Consider the following 24,429-nt stretch of genomic DNA (forward strand, 5'->3'; position numbering starts at 1 on the left):
GAGAAGTAGATGGCAAACAGTAAGGGTCCCAGGACAGATGCCTGGGGAACTCCACTAGTGACAGGTCTATCATCGGAGGTGGAGGTGCCTATTTTGACCTTGAGGATCCTGTTGGTGAGCCAGTTGGCCACCCACTTGATGATTTAGGGATTTACGCCAAGTTGTGTTAGCTTCTCAATGATGCCCGAGTGGGGGATTGTGTCAGAGGCCTTGGCCAAGTCAAGGTAAGCTGTATGTACCGACTTTTCCTCATCCAGGGCCTTGGTGACAGTCTCAAAGAAGTCAACCAGGTTCAACAGGAAGATCTGTTCTTGACAAATCTGAACTGGGTGGGGTCAATTGCTTGGATATTGGTTATGTCCTTGTTTATGAGATCATTAATAATATGCTCCATGGCTTTACAGATCAGTCTTGTCAAGCTAATGGGGCAATAGTTTCCAGGGTAACTATTGGCACACCACCTTTGTGCAAGGGGATGACAATGGCAGTTCTCCACTCTGCTGGAATGAAGCCTATACTTAGGCTGTAGTTGAATAGGGTGCTCAATAGTGACGCCAGTTCTTGCTGGAGATGGGTGCAGAATACAGCCTGGGATACTATCAGGTCCAATGGAAGCTGTTTTCTTTGTCTTGGATAGGGCCTTTAACACTTGATGTATGGAGATATGAAGTTCAGGACAGATATTGTGAATGTCAAAAGGGCCTTTGGGGGGAGGCAGGGGGGTGAAGTTTGCACTGAACCGATCTGCTAGCATGATGGCTAAGTCAACAGGAGGATCAGTGTAAGTGATGCTGTGAAGTACTAATTTGGAACAAACCTGGGCCTTGCCATGGAGGTTTCTGACATAACTGAAGAAGGCTTTGTTTTTCCACTTTATTTCAGAGGCTAGATCCAATTCATAATTGGCTTTAGAGGTTTTCACTAGTGATCTAATTTGCTTGTTGAGACTTAATGAGGGAGTTTTTCCAATTTGGAATTTGTTCCTTTTTACCCTTGGACAACAGTTTCTTCCTTTTGTTGTAAAGCCTGTTGATAGAGGATGCCCACCAAACAGGTTTGTTTTTCCTTGAGGAGCAGGTTTTAGTTCTGTTGGGTTTGGCTGAGTCCATTCAGTTGTACAGGTGCTTGTATAATGCATTGGCATACTGTTCAGCATAGTTGTCTGCATCCTCTAAGGGGGCGGTGGTTTGAAGCTGCTGATATCCTCCCTTAGGTGGTTGTAGTCAGCTTTTGAGAAGTCTTTTAGCTTGATTACGGCTGGGGATCTAATCTCACTGGGGAGGAACATATTATGGGAGTGGTGCAGTGGTTGCCCACATTTTTGAGAACCATGTCCAGAATGTTATCTCCCCTTGTTGGGGATGAAATGAGCTGGTCTAGTGCATTAGAACTGATGAAGCCAAGAAATCATTGAGTGCATTAGTGCAGGAATAGCCTAGTAACTTTCCATGATCCTATGATTTGCTCCCTCCCTCCATTCTTCTACTGGTCCTTTTTCCTTCTGGAGTTGTTTACCTATTTTTATTCTTGGACCGTCATTCCTACTGGTACTTTTCAGTTCTGAAGATGGTACTTCCGGATGTCACCTTTAAGCCCTACATCATGCGCAGGAGCATATATGTGATGTACAGTGTACCCTTTACAACCAAAAGGGTTTTGTATACTGAACAGACATTGGGCTGCCCTTATTAGGAGATCCTTATTGTAAAGAAAACTGCAACAGTGAAGAGGATATCTACTGTTGTGTAAGATTTTATACAACTGTAATATTTGCTGGGATTGTAAGAGAGCATTCAAAAGTCTTTTTGACTCCATCCCACAGCATTGTGTTTCTGTGGTTTCTGCTAAACACCACAGTGCAAAGGAGCTTTTCTTCCACAGGAAAAAAAATAGATATATATTTAGATCTATTCCAGGAGTTTTCCATTCAGATTGGGTCTCATGGCATTCATGACTCTTGTGAAACCCTTTGCAAGACTGCACAAGAAAGATACAATGGTGTCTGAAGTTTCTTTGGTCCTAGAATCAACACTCTTCGTCTTTAAAAATTCCATTTCTGGGATTTGTGAAAAGAGAAATCACTTGGTGGAGACGCCCAGTGTCCCAGAATCCTGGTCTCCCATTCTGCCGTCCTGCTATAAAGCGATCAGTTACAACAGACTCATTGGATTTTGCTTAGGGAGCAGTGTCAAGGGAAGTAAAAGTGCATGAAATCTGGGACAAGAAAGACGGATGAAAGCATATAAACATGAAAGAGATGCTATCTCTTACAAAGGATCTGAACTTTGAATCATCTGTGGTCCACAGGACCTCTTCAAATAGTTACAGACAAATACCACAGTGATGTGGTACATAAACAAGTAAGGGGGAACCAGATCTTAACCCTTCTGCAAGCTAACATGGGATATAGCTTTACAGAACAATCTCTCTCTACAGACATCTTACATTCTATGAGACCAAAACTGTGTGGCAGACAAGCTGAGCAGGGCAAAGGCATACCCTTAGTAATGGAAGCTAGATCGAGTCTTCGAACATTTGATTCATCTGTGAAAAATTCTTAGACTGATCTTTTGCATCCTCTTTGAACAGTCAACTGGCAACATTCTGTTCCAGAACTCCATGCAAGAAGCCTGGAAGATCATGTCTTTTCTTTTCCTTGGACACAAATGTTTTGTGCTTTTCCACCCTCTCCACTGATATCCAGGGTTCTTATGAAGGTTCAGAAGGAATCTCCAAAGATCATTGTGGTGTCCTGGCACAAGCAATAGTGGTTCTCCCTTCTTTTGGAATTGGCCAGGGGCAATTACCACAAGCTTCCTCACAGACTGATTTTATTCATAACAGGGGTGTTTGATATGTCCTCACCCCAGACAACTACAACTAACTGGAAGAATATGGTCTTAATACCATTTCGGTGCTGTTTTCTAGGGACATGCAGCAGGAACTAATAGAGGCAAGAAAGCCTGGTCCTAGAAAATTGTATATAAACAAATAGAAAAGGTTTGCTTGTTGGTGCTATCAAAATAGCCATCACCCATTCAGGGCTAGTGTTTCTATGGATGTTCTTCAAGTTTCACTGTTGCAGTCATCACACTTGGGTTATCCTGCCAGAGGTAGCCCTCAGTCAACCCGAATACCAGAGCCTTAGTATTTCTGCTTCGGTTGCTGTTGCTCCAGGACAGATGTTAGGTCGTCAGTGGTATAAAGTCAGCACAAGTGCCGGTCGGCCGCTACCTGAGTTTTCATTTCTGAATTGAAGTTAGTCTTCTAAAGCTAAGTACCCCATTGGGAATCCTTTTTTCTCCCCAAAGGTGGACCTCTTTGCCTCCCACTTCCATCAGCTCAGCAAATTCTGCACCATGGAACCTCACAGCAAGGCCTGGAAAGTGGATGCTCTATCCTTCCATTGGGTAAACCTCTCGATTTATGCATTTCCCCCTCTACCACTCATTTCAAGGGTACTGCTCAAAATAAGGGAGGAAAAACCAAGGGTAATCTTGATTGCTGCAGACTGGCCACACCAGGACTGGTACCCACTGCTGCGCAGCCTGTCACCCCTACCACCATGGCATCTACCTCATATCCCAACACTCCTGACCCAGAAGAATGGAGAATTCATGCATCCACAATTGCAGACCCTGCACCTGGCAGCCTAGCTTATTCCCTGACCTCTCCTCAAGCTGCCAGCCAAAGCAAACAAGTCCTGGATGTTATACGTGAGGCCAGATGCCCCAGCACTAGAAAATCCTATGCTGACAAGTGGAAAACGTTTTGCACCTGGATCTAGGCTAAGGGAGCTGAAACAGCACAGCCCTCCCTTCCTCTCATCCTGGATTACCTAGCACACCTACTACACAGTGGACTATCCTTCTCTTCTATTAATATTCATGCCTCTGCCATCTCTGCTCATTACAGCACAGAGCCACCTCTCTTCTCACACCCTCTCAAATAGTTCCTAAGAGGGGATAACAACTTAAAGCCACTCAGAAGAGCTCCTACCCCAGCTTGGGACCTTAAATTTGTGTTGGAAAAGCTCACCCTGCCCCCTTTTGAGCCTGCAACTTCAGCAGAGTTAAAATTCCTCGATTGGCAAACAGCCTTGCTTCTGGTCATCACTTCATCATTTTCCATGCTGACAGGGTCTCCCTCAGGACTAACCCATCCTTCATGCCTAAAGTGGTGTTCAATTTGGCGCTTAACCAATCCATTCATTTGCCCACCTTTTTTCCTAACCCACAAAACAAGGGGGAAAGGATTATACACTCTCTAGATGTGTACAGACAGCTCAGATTCTATCCAGATATGACTAAATCTTTCAGAAAAACTGACCAATTGCTAGTCAGCTTCACAGTAGGGGCAAAGGGCAAGGCCATATCCAAACAATCTCCAGGTGAGTAGCACACTGCATCCATTTCTGCTGCAAACAGCACGGGAAACCACCTGCAAAGGGGATCAGGACACATTCCACCAGGGTAACCTCCACCTCTGCAGCTTTTCTCAGAGGGGAACCACCAGAGACATCCTGGAGGCTGCAACATGGACTTCTGTTCATACCTTCACCAAGCATTACCACCTGCCTATATTCTCCAAATCCAGTGCAGGCTTTGCCACCACAGTCTTGCAGGGCATCCTAGCCAGCTCCCCATTCTTCTTGACTGCCTCCACCCTTTTTTCAGCTTTGGGAATCAACCCGTGTGATGACTGCAGCAGTGAAACATGAAGAGCATAGTACAGTTGTGTACACTTACCATAAATGTAGATGTTTGAGTGTATTCACTGTTGTAGTCCTGGTTTCCCATCCACCATCCCAATTCTCTCTCTCTCTCTCTGTCTCTCTTCCTGTCTCCTTACAGGGAATTTTTGGTATTTATTTTCTACTGAAGTTGTTCTTACACCATAACCTAGCTCCCAAAAACTGATGTAATAGCGTCAGCTGCCTGATTTTATACCACTGACGACCTGATGTTGGTCCTTGAGTGACAGCAACTGACGCAGAAATACTAAGCCTCTGGTATTTTGGGCCAACTGAGGGCTACCCCTGGCAGGATAACCCAAGTGTGATGACTGCAACAGTGAATGCACTTTAACATCTACATTTATGGTAAGTGTACACAACTGTACTTTTTACAGTATTTGTGTAAGTTACTATCCTATAGGTCTGTCTTACTCCTTTGTCAAGGTTCATTTTACAGCCATTTTATCATGTCTGCCTGTGAATCCCCATCTTTTTGTGCAGTCTCATACAAAATGTTTTTGAAAGGGGTGCTTTATAACAAGCTTCGAGAGAACTGGTGACTCCTCCTTAATATTTTAATTTTGTGTAAGAGAAGCTAACACTTAATTTAAACAAGTTCATCTGGCTGACTTGAGATTGTTGATATGGAAGCAGTTTTGCTGATTTCTATGAAATCTGCAAAAAGAGAACCTGAGTCACAAACACTTATGGTGAGTGAATTTATCTCATTTTTCACAGAGACAGTGTTTCTTTGAGAGCTAATCCTTCTTTTATGCGTAAAATGATGTCTTTGTAGCCAATCTGTCTATCTTCCTGGTTTCTTTCTAGAGCCTACAAATGAGGGGGAAAGGATATTCCATACCTTGGCTGTCCACAAACAACTTGGATACTATCTTGACGGAACAAAATTTTTAAGATCTGGTCAGTTTCTCATTTTTTGTGATGGTAGGAGGAAGGGGCAACCTGTGCCAAAGCATTTTGTTGTCAAATGGTTGTCTTGGGCTATTACCTTTTGTTATTCCCACCAAAAAAAAGCAGTTACAGGCAGGGTCAAAGCATGCTTTACCAGGGCTGCCTTGGCATCATCTATGGCTTTTTGGAGAGGGTTAGACTCTAGAAGTAGTAATTTCGTCCATTGTGAATAGTTTTATAGAGCAATGCATTTTCCATACTTAAAGACGTGTTTTGCTAGGACCATTCTGCAGGGGATCCTGGACCCCCCTCCCCTTCTACTTCCCAGTTCTAAGTATAGGTTCATAGGTGTATACTAGGCTAATGACCCTGGAGCCTTTACAAGCCTAGCCCATAGGATTACCCTGGCATCGTGGCACCTGACCTTAGTTTCCAGTGCCTCTGTTGGTAGAGCCACTGGAGTGATCCCGGGGTGAATGCTCTGCCTGCTAAGTAAATGCAATCTGAGGGTCATGCTGCTCAATGCTAGAAATCTAAATCTCAAGATGCACTTGCTCGAAGCACTCCTCAAAATGGAAAACATTGACATTTGTGCTGTAATAGAGACCTGGTTTAAAGCAGCAGAAAGCACCCCTGCACTACCAGGCTATAACTCATTCCACACCTTTCGGCCCCAGAACATGGACTGAAGCACCAAAGGTGGTGGTGTATCCATATTCATAGGTGAAAGAGAGATGAAGAGATCAGCTGTGAGTGTTGGGAGTTAAATGTAATATGAGTGATTGTGATTGTGTGTGCTGGTATTTGATATGATAGTGCAGTGTGGTAAGAGGTTGATAGGGAAAGAAAGAAAAGTAATGGTAAGATATACATGTGTCATGATGGAGGTAAAACAGAGGTGGAGATGTAGTGTGTGTGTGTGCCTTACAGGTAGGTCAGCTTATGTACCAAAACGTTAGGGATGGGGGGTATTTAAATGCAGTGAGTACATAAGTTAGAGATAAGGAAGGAGGAGGAGTATGTAGGGAGAGGAAAGGTTAATATGGTGTAAAATAGAAAAGAGGAGGTTGTGTGGGGTGTGGAAAAAAGAGCAGATTGTTAACTGGAGAGAGTGGATTGGTTAGAGGGATGGGTAGGTGTGTGGTATAGAGAATAGAAAACTAAGGAATTAGGAGGTGGGTGGGTATGGGGTAGGGTAGGGGAGCAGAGTGAGGCTGAGCATAGTGAGGGCGAATGGAGCAGGCTTGGCCCCACTGGAAGAGTCAATGGAATGAGAGAAAAAAGAATCCGACAAACTAATGTGTTACAGATAAGTAATACACTTCCCGCAGTATGTTCAGAGACGGTTTATTGAGGACATATAATAAGATTTGCAGGTCATTAACACCGGAGCGTTAGCTCGTCAAAGTTCTTGCCGCCCCTATAGTGCCTTTTTTAGGCAAGGTTCAAATGACAAATTCACCACTGTAACAGGCACAGGCAAGCAAAAACTGAGGGTGATGCTACTCCGTGCTAGAAGTCTAAATCTCAAAATGCACTCACTCGAGGCACTCCTTAAAATGAAGAACATTGATATCTGTGCAGTGACTGAGACCTTGTTCAAGGCTCCAGAGAGCACTCCTGTACTACCAGGCTATAACTCATACCACACTTTTCAGCCGTGTAACCTGGACTGGAACACCATAGGCGGAGGTGTGTCCATATTCATTAAGGATATCCACACCTCCAGGCTAGTTGCTCAGCATAATGCAGCCAATGTTATCCAAGTGCAACGAACTCTGGGCAAAACTGCAATCCAAATTGTAGCTTGCTACAGATCACCCACCATGCCCCAGGATTCCCACTCCTCTTTTCTTGATGTACTGAAAAATATTAGGGTTCAACCAAACATCGTAATAATGGGTGATTTCAACTACCCCACCATTAACTGGAAAAACTACTCCTGTACCAACTCCTTCGCTCAACACTTTCTGGAATTCATAAACTCCAATGCCCTGGATCAACTTATCCACACCCCCACCAGGGGCAACAGTATCCTAGATCTAGTCATTACCAACATGAGTGACCGGTATTCCACACCTGAAGTCAATGCCTCATTGGTCCGATCCGACCATAAGCTAATTACCCTAGATATCCACATCTTGCCCCCCCCCCCCCCCCCATTAAGGAAACCATGGTAAAAAATTTCTGCAAAGCCAACTTCATGCTTCTTAAGACAGAATTGGTGAACTTCATGACACCCATGCAGATAGACAATACAGTTACGACTACTGAATCCTACACAATTGCACTTTATAAGCCCTTACATGAGTGCATGGACCGTGCTATCCCAAGCAGAACTAAGATGCTATCCTCCAAAAAAAGGAAGCCAATCTGGTGGTCCCCTGCCATAAACAAACTGTACAACAGAAGGAAGAAACTGTTGCAAAAGAGAGTAAAATCCCATGAGTGGAGGAGCTCCCTGGTCAGCCTCAGTAAGCTGCAATCCCTGATAAAATCCTCCAAAGCTAGTTGAAAACAAAATCGCCACTGATTCTAAAGACAACCAAAAAGTATTCTATAGCTATGTCAAGAATCTCAATGGCAACACTCAGATCTGCTCTGAGTTACAGCACAATGGCACTAAATATACAGACCCAACTGATATTGCCAACATCCTGGCAGATAGGTTCAGTGCTAAATTTACCCCCCTCTCACCCCCAAAAGAGCCCATCTGTATACAGGAAGAATGCAAAGTTCCTGTAATCACGGCTGCTCAGGTAAAAACCACACTCTAAAACCAAGAACACAGCATCCATGGGACCAGACAACATCCCAGGCTGTGTTCTACATGAACTACAGAACGAACTGGCACCCCACCTAAGTACCATGCTCAATCATAGCCTCACCTCAAGCATTGTGATGGCTGAATGGCGCACAGCAATGGTTATCCCACTCCACAAGAGGGGAGCCACCATGGACCCCGGGAACTACCGCCCCATTAGCCTGGTCTGCAAGGCCATGGAACTTATAAACAAAGACATTGGTAATCTCCAAACTCTGGACCCCACCCAGTTTGGGTTTGTAAAAGGCCGATCATGTCTCCTAAACCTGATAATGCATTCCATGCACTTGCATGGATGCAGTCTATCATTGAACTTATAAACAAAGACATTGGCAACCTTCAAACACTGGACCCCACCCAGTTTGGGTTTGTGAAGGGCTGATCTTGTCTCTTGAATCTGATTGACTTCTTTGAATCAGTCTCCAGAGCTGTGGACGAGGGTAAGGTGGTCCACGCAGCCTATATGGACCTCGCCAAGGCCTTCGACACCATCATCCACTCTGGAATCTTAGATAACTTTACTAAGTTGGGCATAAATACCTACGTCACTCGATGGGTTTCCATCTGGCTTAGACAGAACCCAGATTGTAAAAGTAGCCAACTCCAAATCCAGCTCCAGACAAGTGGAGTACCTCGGGGTTCAGTCCTGGGACCACTCTTGTTTTTGGCATCTACTTCTATGAAGTACGGACCAACACTAAGGGACTTTGGCTAACAAAGTTTGCAGATGACTGCAAACTGGGAGCCATTATTGAAACGCAAAATGATGTGGATATTGTACAAAAGGGCCTTACAGAAACAGATGCCTGGTGCCAGAGCCATGGGCTCAAGCTTAATGCCAAGAAATGTATAGTTGTCCCCTTTGAAAAAAACATGTACCCGTGAATTACCACATAGGTGGCCGGACACTAAACATCGAAAGTGTGATGAGAGACTTAGGGACACAGGTGGACAGTGGTCTCACTTTCGATAACCACATCGCCACAACAGCCAGGAAATCCTATGTGGCACACCTCATCACTAAGGGCTTTTTATCCAGAAAAAATGAGGTCGTCCCACTGTACTCATCCCTCATTAGACCCATTATAGAGTATAATGCCCCGTTTGGTATGTACCTCACAAGATATCTGCAACAGCTGGAAAGACCACAGAAATACTTCACTAAAAGAATCACAGGTCTAAAGCAGATGTCATATGCTGACCGTCTAAAAAAAACTCCAGCTATACTCTGTGGCATATCGTCTACTCAGAGGCGATCTCTGCTTAACATACAAGGCCATGTTAGACCCTGAGCTGTTGGACATGCTCCACTTAAAGAAATCCCAATCCCTCAGAGCCACACGCTCTAGGGATCTAAACCTTGTCATCACAATGAACAAAACATACTGGAGGGATAGGTTCCTAACCCAGAGACTCCCCATACTCTGGAATAGACTGCCCATACATTTCAAGCAGAGCGCCTCATTGGCCCTCTTCAAAAGGAACCTTGATGATTGGGTGGGAGATAGGAAATTCACCCGGGGATCATGTCAGTCGCCCTGCTAGACAGGGGACCAGAGAAGTAAATATTGTGGGAAGAAATATCCAGGGAATTGTTATGGCTAGGCTTGCATAGGCCCTAGGGCCGATAGCCTAGTACCAACCTATGAACTTCTTTGAAGCAGTTACCAAAGCCGTAGACAAGGGTAAGGTGGTTCACGCAGCCTATTTAGATCTTGCCAAGGCTTTCAACACCACCCCCCACTCTGGAATTATAGATAAACTCACTAACCTAGGTATAAATCCCTATGTCACAAGATGGGTTGCCAACTGGCTCACTGACAGAACCCACGCTGTGAAAGTAGCAGACTCCAAATACAACTTCAGACCAGTGACAAGTGGAGTACCACAGGGTTCAGTCCTGGGTCCTCTCCTGTTTGATATCTACTTCTCTATAGTACAGGCTAACACAGAAGGTCTTTGCAGTCTATCTGCGAACTTCGTTAGCCAAACTAGGAGCCATAATCGAAACTCCTAACGATGTGGACATCCTACAAAAGGGCCTCACTGAGACAGATGCCTGGTGTCAAAGTCATGGCCTCAAGCTCAATGCCAAAAAGTGCATTGTCATCCCCTTTAGTAAAAACTTTGTACCTATGAACTACAACATGGGCGGTAGTATAGTTAACACCGAAAGTGTGATAAGAGACCTTGGGACACAGGTGGACAGTAGTCTCTCCTTTGATAATCACATCGCCACAGTAGTCAGGAGATCCTTCTAAGTGGCACACCTCATCACAAAAGGTTTCTCATCCAGAAAAAAAGAGGTCATTGTTCCCTTCTACTCATCACTCATTAGACCCATTATAGAGTACAGCGCCCCTTTTGGTATGTACCTCACAAGACATCTATAACAGCTGGAAAGGCCACAGAAATACCTCACAAAGAGGATTACCGGCCTCAAACAGATGCCCTATGCAGACAGTCTCAAAAAACTCCAGCTTTACTCCGTCGCATATCACCTACTCAGAGATGATCTCTGCCCAACATACAAAGCTATGTCAGACCCAGAGTTGTTGGACATGCTCCACTTAAATCCCAATCCCTCCAAGCTACACGCTCTAGGGACCTAAACCTTGTCACCACAATAAACAGAACATGCCGGAGGGATAGATTCCTGTCCCAGAGACTTCCCATACTCTGGAATAAAGTACCTCTCTATATCAAACAAAGCTCCCTCATTAGCACTCTTCAAGAAAAATCTTGATTGGATGGGAAAAAGGAAATTCACCCGGGAATCACCTCTGTGGCTCTGCTCGACAGTGGCACAGGAAAATAATTTTCTTGGGTGGCAAAAGCCAGGGTACCTTTTTGGCTGGGCTTGTATAGGCCCCAAGGCCAATAGCCTAGTACCTACCTATGAACCTATAAGGTGTTTTATATCGAAGCCTCTGTGCTTTAACTGCTAGGGAGGACATCTTGGACACAATACACTGCAATTCCTTGTATAATGTTGCTATCTCGTGGCGAAAATTGAGAACTTCAACTTACAATGTGACAAGCCTTAGGAAAAAAAAAAAGAAAAAAACGTTCACAGGGGGGAGTCCCTTGCAATTGTGCTAGCCCCCAACAACTGGATATTACAACATTTGAGAAGACAGTAGGCTAAAACCTACATTATTTGAAAGAGGGATACTCGTCCCAATTCATAAGCTGTGAAGTTTCCTGGGCTTCCAAAAAGGCACAGTCTGAGACAACAATAGTTCAGGATGGAGCAAGGGGAGAAGCATCCACAGTATTTAGGAGCATATATTACTGGCAAGTACACTACGGAGTAGACTTGGAAGGCATGCAGCTAATCTCAGATTATTAGATAATTTTCCCATGATGGTAGCCACCTAGGAGAATAAGTTAGGGACTCTGTCTTCATAATTACAAGAAGATGGACCTCCTTTTACTAAATATGAAAGTTAATGTACTTCCCATGATGATACATCTTTAAGAGCAAGTCCATTTTAGCTTTTTCCCTTCATGCCACACTATTGGTGTGTTTGACCTTGATTTTTTTCTCATATTTTCTCGCTCTGCTGCTGCTTCTCTCAGTTAAGCATGGTCACAGGAAGAAATGGTGAGTGTTTTATGTGTTTTACATGATGGGAAGGGGGGAGGTTCCTGACAGCCTGGGAAAGTTTGATCTGCCAAACGGTCCTTACACTTCTGTTGCAAGTCCTTCTGGTTATAGGAGATGGAATGTTTTCTTTTCAAATCAATCTTTATAGTATGTATATAACTTTTGTATCCATAAGAGATGTTTCTATATGACACTGTAATATGTCTTTGTTACTGTGTAGTTTGCACAAGATGTTTAATTACATTTGTTATGTCCTGTGGCTGGGTGATAATCTCATTGCTTTTTGATAGCATGTTACTTTCTCAACATTTCTCTTTCAGTTTTAGGATGTAAACAAATACCTTACTATTGCTTTCAGCTTTGGAGACCAATCTGAGTTCAGGAAGATTTAATTAGAAAATTAAGACGTTTCTATACTTATGTGATCTATGTTTGTTTTAATGCCTAAATATTTGAAAGCTCTATGCTTTTTCATTCTTCCCTTGTATGTATACTAGTGGCTTTCTTTTTTGATTTTACCTGTATTTTAGTCTTACAGTATTTTTTCATAACTGCAAAAGTTAACAGCATCTATGAACTCCGACAGTACCCTGAGCAGACTTATTTTGATTAATTTAGAATAGCATCCGAGTCTGTTTTCCCACTTATCTTTTCTGTTTTGCCATGTATCTAATTTGCATTGGTAAAGCACAGGAAAAAAAATCAAAAAACACCAAAGCACTATTAAGGGAATTGGAAGAAACAAACTCCAGGAAATGGCTTTATATCTGATGTTGCCTTCATTTACTCTTCAACCTATGGGTTTCAGATTGGAGCATCGGCTCCGAATTGGCCGTATACCAAAGCTGTAGGCTGCAACATCTGAACTCCTCCCCTACCCATGATGCTCCTCTCCACCAAATCCCCCAGATATTGTTTGCCACAATTTGCTAAATATGTGTTTCTTGACATTCTGGGCTCCTCAGGGAATTCTTCCTTCAGTGAGTGACATTCTCTTAATTTTTCAAGTTATTGGTTAGCACTATTTCTTCTTAGTCTTTACTATCCTTTCTACCTCCTTTCCTTGTCAAGAAATTAGTTTTTTTGTGGTCTCTTTCCTCCCCTACTCCATCCCTTCTGACTGTTTAGCAAGATATATTTCTATAGTTATGTTTTTATAATGTATATGTAACATGTATATGTATGTATTTTTATTTTCTAGTGTGTTCTGTTTCTGCTACTGCTTAGAGCATGGCCAGTCATAAACCCACTGGGTTTAAAAAATGCAGTACTTGTGGGCACAAAATCCCACTTTCTGATGCACAATGCTGTGTGTTGTTTGTTTAGGGGTGGCTCATCTTGACTCTACATGTACTGTCTGTGTTCGTTTCAACCAATGGGCACTCATTGACTGCCAGAACAAACTCATTCTGAAGGGGCTTCTTCCAAGTTCCACTTCTTTAGCCACCCCTTCCTCTTCAGGGGCTCACCCCCACTAAAAAACAAAAAGATAGGACGAGAACCCTCCACAGACCTAACCACTCCGGGTTCCACCTGCTAAAATTCCGAGGCCCTTGGAGCTGACTGATTCAGCTCCAATAGTCATTCAAGCCTCTCCTTTCTCCCCCGAATATGTGTATTTGAGACCAAAGTCCCCTCTCTTGCAGCAGGCTAGGCCCTCTTCCAGGCTTGCTTTGGTGACGTCCTCTGTTAGGTCATCCCATACCTTCTCCGAAGCCAAGGTGGACAGTATAATGGTGAAATTCCTCAAGGCATAAATCCAGCTGGGTATCTTGCCGGCTCAGTCCCTTCCTGGATCTGTGAGCTACATCCTTGCCTTCACCACTATTGCTTCATTCCCGGATTTAAAAGTTATCAGGTCCGAGCCTTCCTGGAGCCTAGATATTGGAGCCAGTAGGTATGGTTACCTTGACTCACAGTCTCCTGTCTTGCCAGCTCCGAAGGTTTCAGAGCATAGTGATTGTCGGAGCCATAGCTTTGGCTCCGGTTCCCAGGGGTAGACGTCAGCTATGTAATTTTCAGAGCAGTCTCTTTCTCTCAGGGCATTAGCATTTGACACCTTGGCTCCGACTCCACACTCAGATCAGGGGGTGGTTAAGGCTCTCAGAACTTCCCTGTTGACTGATTTGGCTGTAGCGGGGGTGCCTTGGGTGTCATGGTCTCCCTCGGCTTTTGAGGTGGTGGAGAGTATTCTCTCTCCACCCAGAAGAGCCTTGACTCGAGGGTTGCCACCCATCCGTTGTTTTTCCAGACCATCTGGAAAGAGAAATCAGTTGCCCAGTAGTCCGGAAAACACTGTACAAACTGTGGTGTTCTGTTTCAGAAAAGGAAACAGACAATTAGAGTTTGTTAAATTGACTGATTTACTGTACTTTTTTACAGAAAAGCATAGTAAATTGGCTGAAAGCAGGCATCAGGAATGGTGAATGGAAAGGTTCCTTGTCAGCTGATGCCATAGTGATGTCACAAAATGGGCGGAACATGGATGAGAGAGGAGGCTTAAAGGGCAGAGTTATGGGTGATGCAAGGGGTGTGGTCTTAATCCAGTTTTAGCCACAACAAAAGGTGGCAACCCTACTAGACTCTGCTTGCTTTGGACTCTGGTCTCCCCCCCCCATAGCATCTCTGCCTGAGACAACTACTCTGTCCCCTCCAGGACGGCATGGCCCAGAAGGACTTCCAGCTTGCATCCCATTTGGAACCCCCAGAGTCTTCTGCTACCTCTCTGGAACACCCCACCAAAGAGATCCCTTGGAAGCACACGTTTAAAAGGAGACACCTGGATTCCCCTTTCGAATCCCTCTCCGAGGACACCAATCTCGATGAAAGAAAAGGGTCCCCCAGATCTCCATCTGAGGATGTCCCCTTTGGAGACATTATGGAAATTCTACACCAAAAGGTGGTTGGTCTTCCAAAAGCCCTAATCCAGAGGAATCGGTGTTCTGGAAGACATTGAGTCAGGTCCATCTACTTCTTGGGTGACCCCTTTCCCCTGCAGACCTCCTTATCAGTCTTGTGCCCCATAGGGTGTGGAATGAACTGGACAAAGTGGAACCTATTCCCAAGCAGCCTGATAAGATCCTTAGTGCCCCTTCTGATCGACCACATTGGACTAAAGGGATTCCAGCTGATGCTATGGTGGTTGCAGCCACCACCAAAAAGGAGCTAGCCCAGTAGAGCTCCACTGTCCACCCCCTAACAGGGAGTCTAGGGCTTTGGGCAGGTTTGGATTTGCGCTTCAGCTACCTTCACCTTGCGAGCACTGAACTACCTGGAACATGCAACCAGGCTACAGAGGGACTCGGTTAAGGAACTCTCTAGCTCAGTCCCAGGGTCCGTGTCTTCCGAGGAACAGAAATCCTATTCCTCAAGAATGACCACCCTCTAGTCTTTTTCCAACATGTCCATTTGGTAAATCTCTCATGCAGCAGAGGGTGCCTCATGGGCATCTGTATCAGTCGTTAGAAGCCATGTTTGGATGTAGCTGTGTGATTTTTTGGAACAGTTTAAGGCATCTTTTGTCAACACTCCCATTGATGAATCGGTCCTTTTTGGTCCTACGGTTAAAGACACTCTCCCCCAAAGTGAAAAGGACAGAAAGATCTTGTCTGCCATCGGGATACGCTTCTCTATCCCACAGTGGTTCTTTTCCAGGAACCAGCATAGAGGTAAGAAGAAGTTGTTCCCTAAATCACAGGGTCCTTTCCAGGATTCACAAGGGGGCCTCTCTCCCAGAGACAGAGGGGGAAATTGTTATAACAACAGATGCCACCCTTGTAGCAGAGGGGGTCCGATGAATCAAGGGTCTCGTGATTCTTTCTCAGACAGGCCCAGTCAGTGGAAGGATTGCCCTACTGCTCTACTCTGGAGGCAGTTGGGGGATGTTTGTCACTACACCCAACAGCCTGGGAAGCCATCGCAAAAGATCATTGGATGTTAAATATTATATTCAGAGGCTATTCTATTCCCTCTTCCCAAGAACTTCCACCAAGGAGATCCTCCACAGTGTTCCACCCAATCAGCTGGAGGTGGCATCATTAGAGATTGCAAAGCTGCTGTCAGAGTCGTCCAAAGTGCCCTCCCAGACCAGCTCGGATCCGGCTTTTACTCAAGATTCTTTTTAGTGCCCAAAAAGATGGGGAACCTCAGACCCATTCTGGATCTTACTTCCCTAAACAAGTCAATTGCCAATTCAAAGTTCCGAATGGTCATGTTACAGTCCATTCTGCTTTTTCTGCAGAAGGAAGACTGGATGTGCTCTGTAGATCTTCAGGACATGTACTATTACATCAAGATGAACAGATGGCATCTTCGCTTCAGACTGGGAGCCAATCACTACCAATTCTGAGCACTGCCCTTTGGTCTCACCACAGCCCCCAGGATGTTCACCAAATGCATGGCAATGGTAGCAATTCACCTGAGACTGCAAGGATTCCCGGTGTTTCCATATCTAGACAATTGTCTCCTAACTGCTCCCACCAGGCATCGACTTCTTCAAGCCAGAGAATATGTACTTCAGATAGCCTCGCCCTTGAGCATATCTATCAATCTGAACAAATCCCATCTTGTTCCAGTTTAGGTCATAGACTTTATTGGAGCTCGTTTGGACACCACTCGGTCCCTAGCCCTTCTTACTCCCCACATGATCTCCAGTCTAAGAGCTCATATGAGACAGATTATGGACACTTCTTCCCCCCAAGCCAGTTTTGTTCTTCCGATCTTTGGGTCTATGGCAGCGGCAATCACTCTGGTACCCTTGGCTCAACCTTCTATGTTATCCTGTGAACTACCATATCAGGAACGCTAGAGCATGCAAACAGTCCCTCATCTAGTGGATATAATCAGATGATCTCATCCAGGGCCAGCCTTTAGCCCTTCCACTCCCCTCGGCCACTATGACCACGGACGCTTCCCAACTCGGGTGGGGGACATTATCTGGGACATGGTCCCCCCCCCCAGAGACAAATTTGCATATAAATGTTCTGGAGATGAGAGTGGTGCTTCTTGCGTTGCAAGTACTCCACTCACTCTCCATTGGAACTGTTGCTATTCAGACAGACAACATGTCTGTGGTCTGGTACATCAGCAAGCAAGGAGGAACCAGATCTTATCCCTTGTGTCAAGAGGCCATTAGGTTGTGGCAGTGGGTGATCTCTTCAAACCGCTTTCTCAGTGATGCACATTCTGGGCAAGTTGAATATCCTAGTGGACAAGATCAGCAGGACCATCCTGATGCCTCACAAGTGGTCTCTAAATCCTGCAGTGGCAAACATGATCCTCTAGACATGGGGTCAGCTTTGCTGTGAACTGTTTGCATCTCCCTTCAACACCAAGTACAGTGAATATTTTGCCCTGATCCCTCTGCAGGCACAGTCACTGAGAGATGTTGTAATCCATGCTTAGCCCCCCCCCCCCCCCCGGTGTTGTCTATGCTTTCATTTTCTGCTCATTCTCAAATTTCTACAGAAAGCACAGAGGTTGAAGTGCCAAGTCATCCTCATTGCCCCTTTTTGGCCCCATCAAGTGTGGTCCCCCTTCCTTTGATCTCACCTGGTTTGGCCACCTTGGACTCTGGAGGCCTCTCCAGATCTCTTGTCCCATCCCTTGGAACATTCCCATCCAGATCTCCCAAACTTGAAACTAACCACTTGATTTCTCCACTTCTAGTAATGGCTAGAACTCCCAGGCTTTCTTCCCCAGTCAGAAAAATATTGATTGTGACACACAAAAATGTCCATTAGGAAGCTTTACAACAGTAAGTGGAAGAGGTTCTCTTATCTGGGCTCATCAGGAACAGTTTAGACTTCCTTTTCTGCATCAGTGTCGGCAGTTTTGGACTTTGTCTAACCTTTTTAATAACGATACATGTTTTTCTGTGGTGAAGGTAAAACTTGCTGCCATTTCCAATCTTCATGTAGGGGAGAACTCTTTCTCCCTAGCCTCATATAAACTATGCAAGGCCTTCCTGAAGGATACCTTTCTCCTACTTCCTTCTATTAAGGATTCTGCCCTTCCTTGGGACCTCATCTTAGTTCTTCAGGCTTTGGTCTCATCCCCTTTTGAACCATCAGTGAAAGTAGACTTGAAGTTTCTGTCCTGGAAAACTATTTTCTTGATTGCTATTACTTTCTCCAAAAGAGTTTCTGAGCTACAGGCTTTGTCTCCATATCTGATTTTTCACAGGGACCCTCTTTTTTGCCGAAGGTCGCTTCTGAGGCTAACTTAACTCAAGTCATCAGTCTTCCAGTTTTTTTTCGGAACTTTCAAAACAAGGGAAAGTACCTTCTCCATATTTTGGATGTGCATTGACAACTACGCTTCTGTTTGAACAGAGCCAAAACATTCAGGAAATCTGACCAGCTTTTCATATCTTTTTTTAAGTCCAGATTAGGTAGACCAGTTTCCAAGGTTATGTTAGTCCATTGGATTATCAGTTGTATCAAACTTGCATATTCCTCCAAGGCCATTTCCTTACCTAGTAATAATAAAGCCCATTCTACCAGATCTGTTTCGACTTCTTCAGCTTTTTGGTCTAAACTTCCCATAGATGAAATTTGTGCAGCTGCTACGTGGTCCAACCACCATACCTTTACTTCCCATTAAAACTGGAGATTATTTCCAGGAACAGGGTGTCTTTTGGTTCTGTTGTGCTCAGGAATATCCTTCCTTGAGGGCCTCCCAAGTTCTTTTAGTAGCTGGGGACTCTGTCCCATAGATTGAAGAGCAAATGAAGGCAACAACATCAGATAAAGAAGTTATGTACTTGCCATAATGTTCCATCTGTGTTGTTGCTTCTCATTTGCTCTTCAGCCTTCCCTCCCTCCATCCCTCTGCCTTTTCAAGGGCCTAACACATATGTTTTGGACACATACTTATGTTTCCCTTTGAGCTTCTGACGTATCCTAACTTAGCTGATTCCTTTATCTTAAGTAATTTCTGTTGTTTTTTTTGGTATTTTGATTGCGATGTACTAGGCTATAGCAGACTTGATCTGAGGGATTTAGAGGAGAGGAGCATCATGGGTAGGGGAGGAGCTCAAATGTTGGAGCCTACAGCTTTGGTATACGTCTGAGTCGGATCTGATGCTTGGATCTGAAACCCATAGGTTGAAGAGCAAATGAGAGGCAGCAACACAGATGAGTGTTATGGCGAGTGCATAACTTCTTTTTTTTTCTGCTTTTGTTCTTGAGGGACTTACTGTGGTGGTGCTGTGGTAGCGTTGTCGCCTCAAGTAAGACGTTGCCCTGTTCGATTCTCAGCTACAGCGTCTTCTGTGTGGAGACATGCGTGAATGGGTGTACCTTCGTTGAAGGTTGTGCGTCAGAGCTGGCAACTCGGCACGTAAAAATCTACTGCCAATCATTAGCGGACCGGAGTTCTGCTGTGGCGACCCCTAACCAGGAAAAGGCGAAAGGCACATACAATAGTTCTTAAGGGACTTCATCAGAATAATTAAACAATTTCCAATTCTGCTATATAAAGCTTGTATTACCCAATAGAAAATTCTGTTAAATTAACCATTTAAATACATCTGAAAACTGTTAGTGACATAAACTCAATTCAACAACAAAAAAAAGTAAATAAATAAAAAATAGGAAAAGATATGAATATAAAACCATCAATTACACTTTGCTAATTTCAATCTTTTATCTTTTAAAAAAACAGTAACAGTGATAAGACCAGGTAGTTTGTTTGCTCCTAACTTAAGCTGCCATAACGTCTCTTTTTGTTCCACTCTGTTCTTAAAATCACCACCTCTTCTGTCTAAAGGAATTTGTTCTATAACAGTAACAAGACATTTCTTAAAAGTGAGCAAGTGTGTGAATGTTTATAAAGTGCATTGTTTTTGTTTTTAGTTTTTATTGCATAAAGATGTTCCTTGATTCTAGCTTCTAAACTTCTAGTAGTCATGCCTGTGAAATAGGCATTGCAGCTTAGGCGTAGGCTAGCATAAACCATTTCTTAGATTTACAAGTAAGACCCCCCCAGAATCTAAATAGTGAAATTTAAAAGATTTAAACTTAAAAAAGGACCCTCTAAAATATATCTACAAATAGAGCAGTCCCCACCTTTATAAATACTCCTTTCTCTATTTGCAATGAAGTGACCTCCCACCATTTTTGTTTTATCTTTCTCTTACAATGTTTTTAAATTATAACTATTCCTATATACAAACCTTGGACCAGGGCCAGTACATGAGATTAAATCTAAATTTCCTTCTAACATTTTCCAGTTATCCATAATAATAGATAGTGTCACTGTCAACTGTCATATCCAAACAACATGTAATTCCTATTTTATCATTTTTCACAATTTTGTGTAAAGGGTTTAACAAAATAGGTGGATGTAAACTTTCCCTTTTGCCTCTAATTTCTTCTGCTTTAGTCATCAGAAAGTTGTATTCATAACCCCTATTTAAAAATAAAGAAGCAATTTAACTTTTCTCAGACTTGCCATTGTCAGTAGTCAGTCTAGAGGCCCAGATGTATTGTCCCCTAAGTAAAGTATTATTGATTAAACGGGGTCTGATTACTTTGAAAACATAAATAGGTGTTACTAAAAATATCCTTTCTGTGAATCTTACAATCTGTTTCACCTTTCTCAGTGTTCCATTTAAGATGTACATCTAAAAAGTTCACTTGTAACCCACATTGTCCTAAAGTAAACTTAAAAAAAAAAAAAAAAACAGAACAAGTATTTAAAGTGTTAATAAGGTTAACTGCATCCAACTCAGTCCCTTCTAATATAAACAAATCATTCACAAAATGACTGAAATGCACACTCTTAAAACCAATTTTGAGGGGTGCCATGGTTTCATGCTCCCACCACCCTAATACTAAACTTGCATAAGCAGTGGCTGCTGCAGCCCCACAGCTACCAAGCTTACTTGTGTATAAATATTATTATTAAACATAAAATAATTATCTGATAAAACTTCAATAAGCTTGCAACATTTTTTCTTAGTTATATTAGTAAATAGATTTAATTCTTAACAAAATCAAATCCTAAATCTTGTGGAATGCAAGTAAAAAGTGAGCAAACATCCACAGTGACAAAGATATTCTTATCCTTTGTGAAACTAATTAGTAAGTTTTGATTACGTATAGAGTTAACTAATAGAGTAATCCCTTCAGTAACATACCTTGGGGTAGAAGCACTAGGCAAAAACATAGGGATATTTACTCGTTTATTACAGAGTTCGATTTTACTGTTAGGAAGGTGACATTATGATTTGTATTAATTGCAAAGTGTATAACTATGTTGCTGTGCCTGTCATCTCAACCTGTTGCTTACCTTGTGGTTTGCCTGGACTGAAGATTTTTGTAGCTGTTCTCCTCAGTTTTAATCAACTTGCAGGTTCTGTGTTCTGCTAGTAGAGAAATTGTACTATGGCAAAAAACTTCAGAATGGCACATGCAGAAATTAGTTGTCTGTGACTAAATAGTAAACAGAATTTCCTGTGAATTTGGCATTGTTCTTGAAATGCTGAAACTGATAACATGACCTACTGTATATATGCATGATGACAAGAATTGTCTAGAAATGAGGATATGTGCGAAAGATGTAGCTAGAAATTAGGATGTATATATTATTTTTCTAGGAAACCGCAGTAAGCCTTTTACTTCGGAGGAAGCCTATGAAATTGTTATGTCACTGCAGCAACCTGCTGTATTCTGGAGTATGGCGTCTGACTGGCCAGCCTTGCAGTGGACTGTAGAAAACCTGTCTTGGATTTTGGATGAGAAACCAATCCGATTTAGACTTGGAAGCAAGAAGACTGAAACTGGTAAGTCTTTAAGATAATGTTATGAGTTTTATACTATAGTTTTATAGCATGTAGAGTCTGTTTATCCATTAAAGGTGGTTGTTAGTTAACTGACTCTGTGATGCATTGGACTGACATCTGGACTGTACTCCAGTTCACCCAGGATAAAATATCATCTGGGCACTGGAGGAGCTGACTGTGGAGGATGGAGTGACTTGGCAGGGGGAGGTAGCTAGCTTGACTAACTGCATTGATAACTAATGACAGGGGCTAGGGGGATTGTACCAAGGTGCACTAGTTGAAGACGCACATTGGAACTGGACTAGCAGCATGTAAGCCAGGGCATCATATGCATGGGAACATGCGTGTGTAAAAGGCTTAGCACTGCAGTCCCTGCGGTGCTTGTGGCAGACTCCCTCATCCAAGGGTTTAGGGCATATAAAATATCTCTTTAGAAGTGTGTTGATGTGAGGTATTGCCAGCTATGCCAGGAGAAGTAGGGCAGTGGATGTGTGACATATGCCAGCAATAGCCGAAAGTTTGTAAAGAATTATATGTCATTTGTATATCAAACAGATTTGTACAGATGCTTGTGTTGAAAATGTATTTGTAAAGTTGGTTGTGTTAAAAATATATCAACAGTGTGTCCTGTTGGACAGAAAAGAAATATACATTTATGTCAGAATATACTGTGGTAACTGAGAAAATGTATATATGTTAACAGAGAATGCTGAAAGAGAGTAGGTTAATCTCAGTCCAGTTAACTCTGAAAAATAGTAGGAAATTTAAAGTACTTAATTTAGGCCATAGAGATTGTATCTTACATTTCTGATTGCAGCCAGAGACAAAATGTCTGAGAAACAAATACTAGGAAGCCTTCTGTATTGTCTTTAGTGGTGAACTAATTGCTACTCTGGAAGGGTAGAAGTTTGATATTGTTTTATGACTTCCAGAAGCTGCCACAGATCTTAACAGAAGACTATGTGCCTGTATTATTGACACATATGTGCTAAATCCTGGCAGCTTCTACCCAAGGGGGTAGTATGGGAACCAGACGTCAGATGACCCGATGTATGTGATGTCATTCTGTAATCCAGGACAAAAATTATATTTTAATGCTAGATGAGACTGAAGTCTTATTGCACTCTGTTTTTGAAACCTGACATAGAAGGATCCCTCACATACTTCATCTTGCCTTGCTCTAGTAAGTAACCAGGGAATAGTAATTCTTTAGATAATTCAGGAAAATATAGTGAAATTAGTTAAATACTGTTTTTCTGTAGCTGTGTGAATATATTCATCTGTGTTATTTTAATATTTCCTGTGACTGAAACTCTGGTGTGTATTGTAAATAGATATTTAGTATTTTCATGTTCTTTTATTATTAAATATATTTAAACTTTTCATTGTGGCTGGTCCTTTAGAAAATGGTTTAACCTTTGAGAGTACTTGTATCTATTTGATGACTGTGTGGCCAATTCTGAAAGCCTTATTGTATTGGTCAAACACCATCACTGGTATTAATATGAATTCTGTTCAGTATAATTGGCTACCCTTGTAAGAGCCTTAGAGTAGCTGGCTTTGGAGTGTCTGGTGGAAGTAACTAGTTTTATTGACTTGGATGTATGCTTGGGGTTATTGTCATGTTGAAAGGTGAAATTCCTCTTCATCTTCAGCTTTTTAGCAGACGCCTGAAGGTTTTGGGACAAAAGTGACTGGTATCTGGACCTGTTCATAATTCCCTCCACCTTGACTAAAGCCCCAGTTCCAGCTGAAGAAAAGCAACCCCAAAGCATGATACTGCCACCACCATGCTTCACCGTGCGGATGGTGTTCTTTTGGTGGTGCAAAGGGTTGTTTTTGCACCAAATGTACCTTTTGGAATTGTGGCCAAAATGTTCAACCTTGGTCTCATTAGACCATAGAACATTTTTCCACATGCTTTTGGGAGACTTGATGTATTGTTTTGCAAATGTTAGCTGGGCCTGGATGTTTTTCTGTGTAAGAAAAGGCTTCCGTCATGCAACCCTACCCCATAGTCCAGACATATTTAGGATACCAGAGATTGTTGTCACATGTAGTACACAACCCATACTTGCCAGAAATTCCTGCAGCTCCTTCAGTGTTGCTGTAGGTCTCTTGGCAGCCTCCCTGACCAGTTTTTGTCTAGTCTTTTCTTCAGTTTGGAGGGACGCCCAGTTCTTTGCAACATCACTGTTGCCCCACATTTTCTCTACTTTTTGATGACTGCTTCACTATGTTCCATGGTATATCCTATGCCGTGGAAATTTTTTGTACCTTTCTCCTGACTGATACCTTTCAAGAATGAGATCCCTTTGATGCTTTGTAAGCTCTCTGCGAGCCATGGCTTTTGCTGTAACAGGCAAATGAGTAAATGTCAGGAAAATCCTACTAGGACAGCTGAACTTTATTTGGGGTTAGAGTCTCTCTAATTGATGGCAGGTGTGTACCCAAGAAGACTGAATGCTGTAATTAAATCAAAAGGTGCTTCAACAAAGTATTAGTTTAAGGGTGTGCACACTTATGTAACCAGCTTATTGTACGTTTTTTTTTTTTTATAT

The 24,429-nt window shown here is 43.0% G+C and overlaps 1 protein-coding gene across 1 annotated transcript in view; it reads left to right on the forward strand.

Moving 5' to 3' along the window:
- The window catches only part of HSPBAP1 (HSPB1 associated protein 1), a 690,132-nt gene that overhangs the window by 300,985 nt on the left and 364,718 nt on the right, over nt 1-24,429 (forward strand). Inside the window, exon 2 of the mRNA XM_044062769.1 lies at nt 21,683-21,868. Coding sequence (XP_043918704.1) covers nt 21,683-21,868 — 186 coding nt within the window. The remainder of the gene's footprint in view (nt 1-21,682; nt 21,869-24,429) is intronic.

Source organism: Protopterus annectens, chromosome 2.part1 (genome assembly GCF_019279795.1).
Source record: "Protopterus annectens isolate FY-2018-M chromosome 2.part1, PAN1.0, whole genome shotgun sequence".
NCBI lineage: Eukaryota > Metazoa > Chordata > Ceratodontiformes > Protopteridae > Protopterus > Protopterus annectens.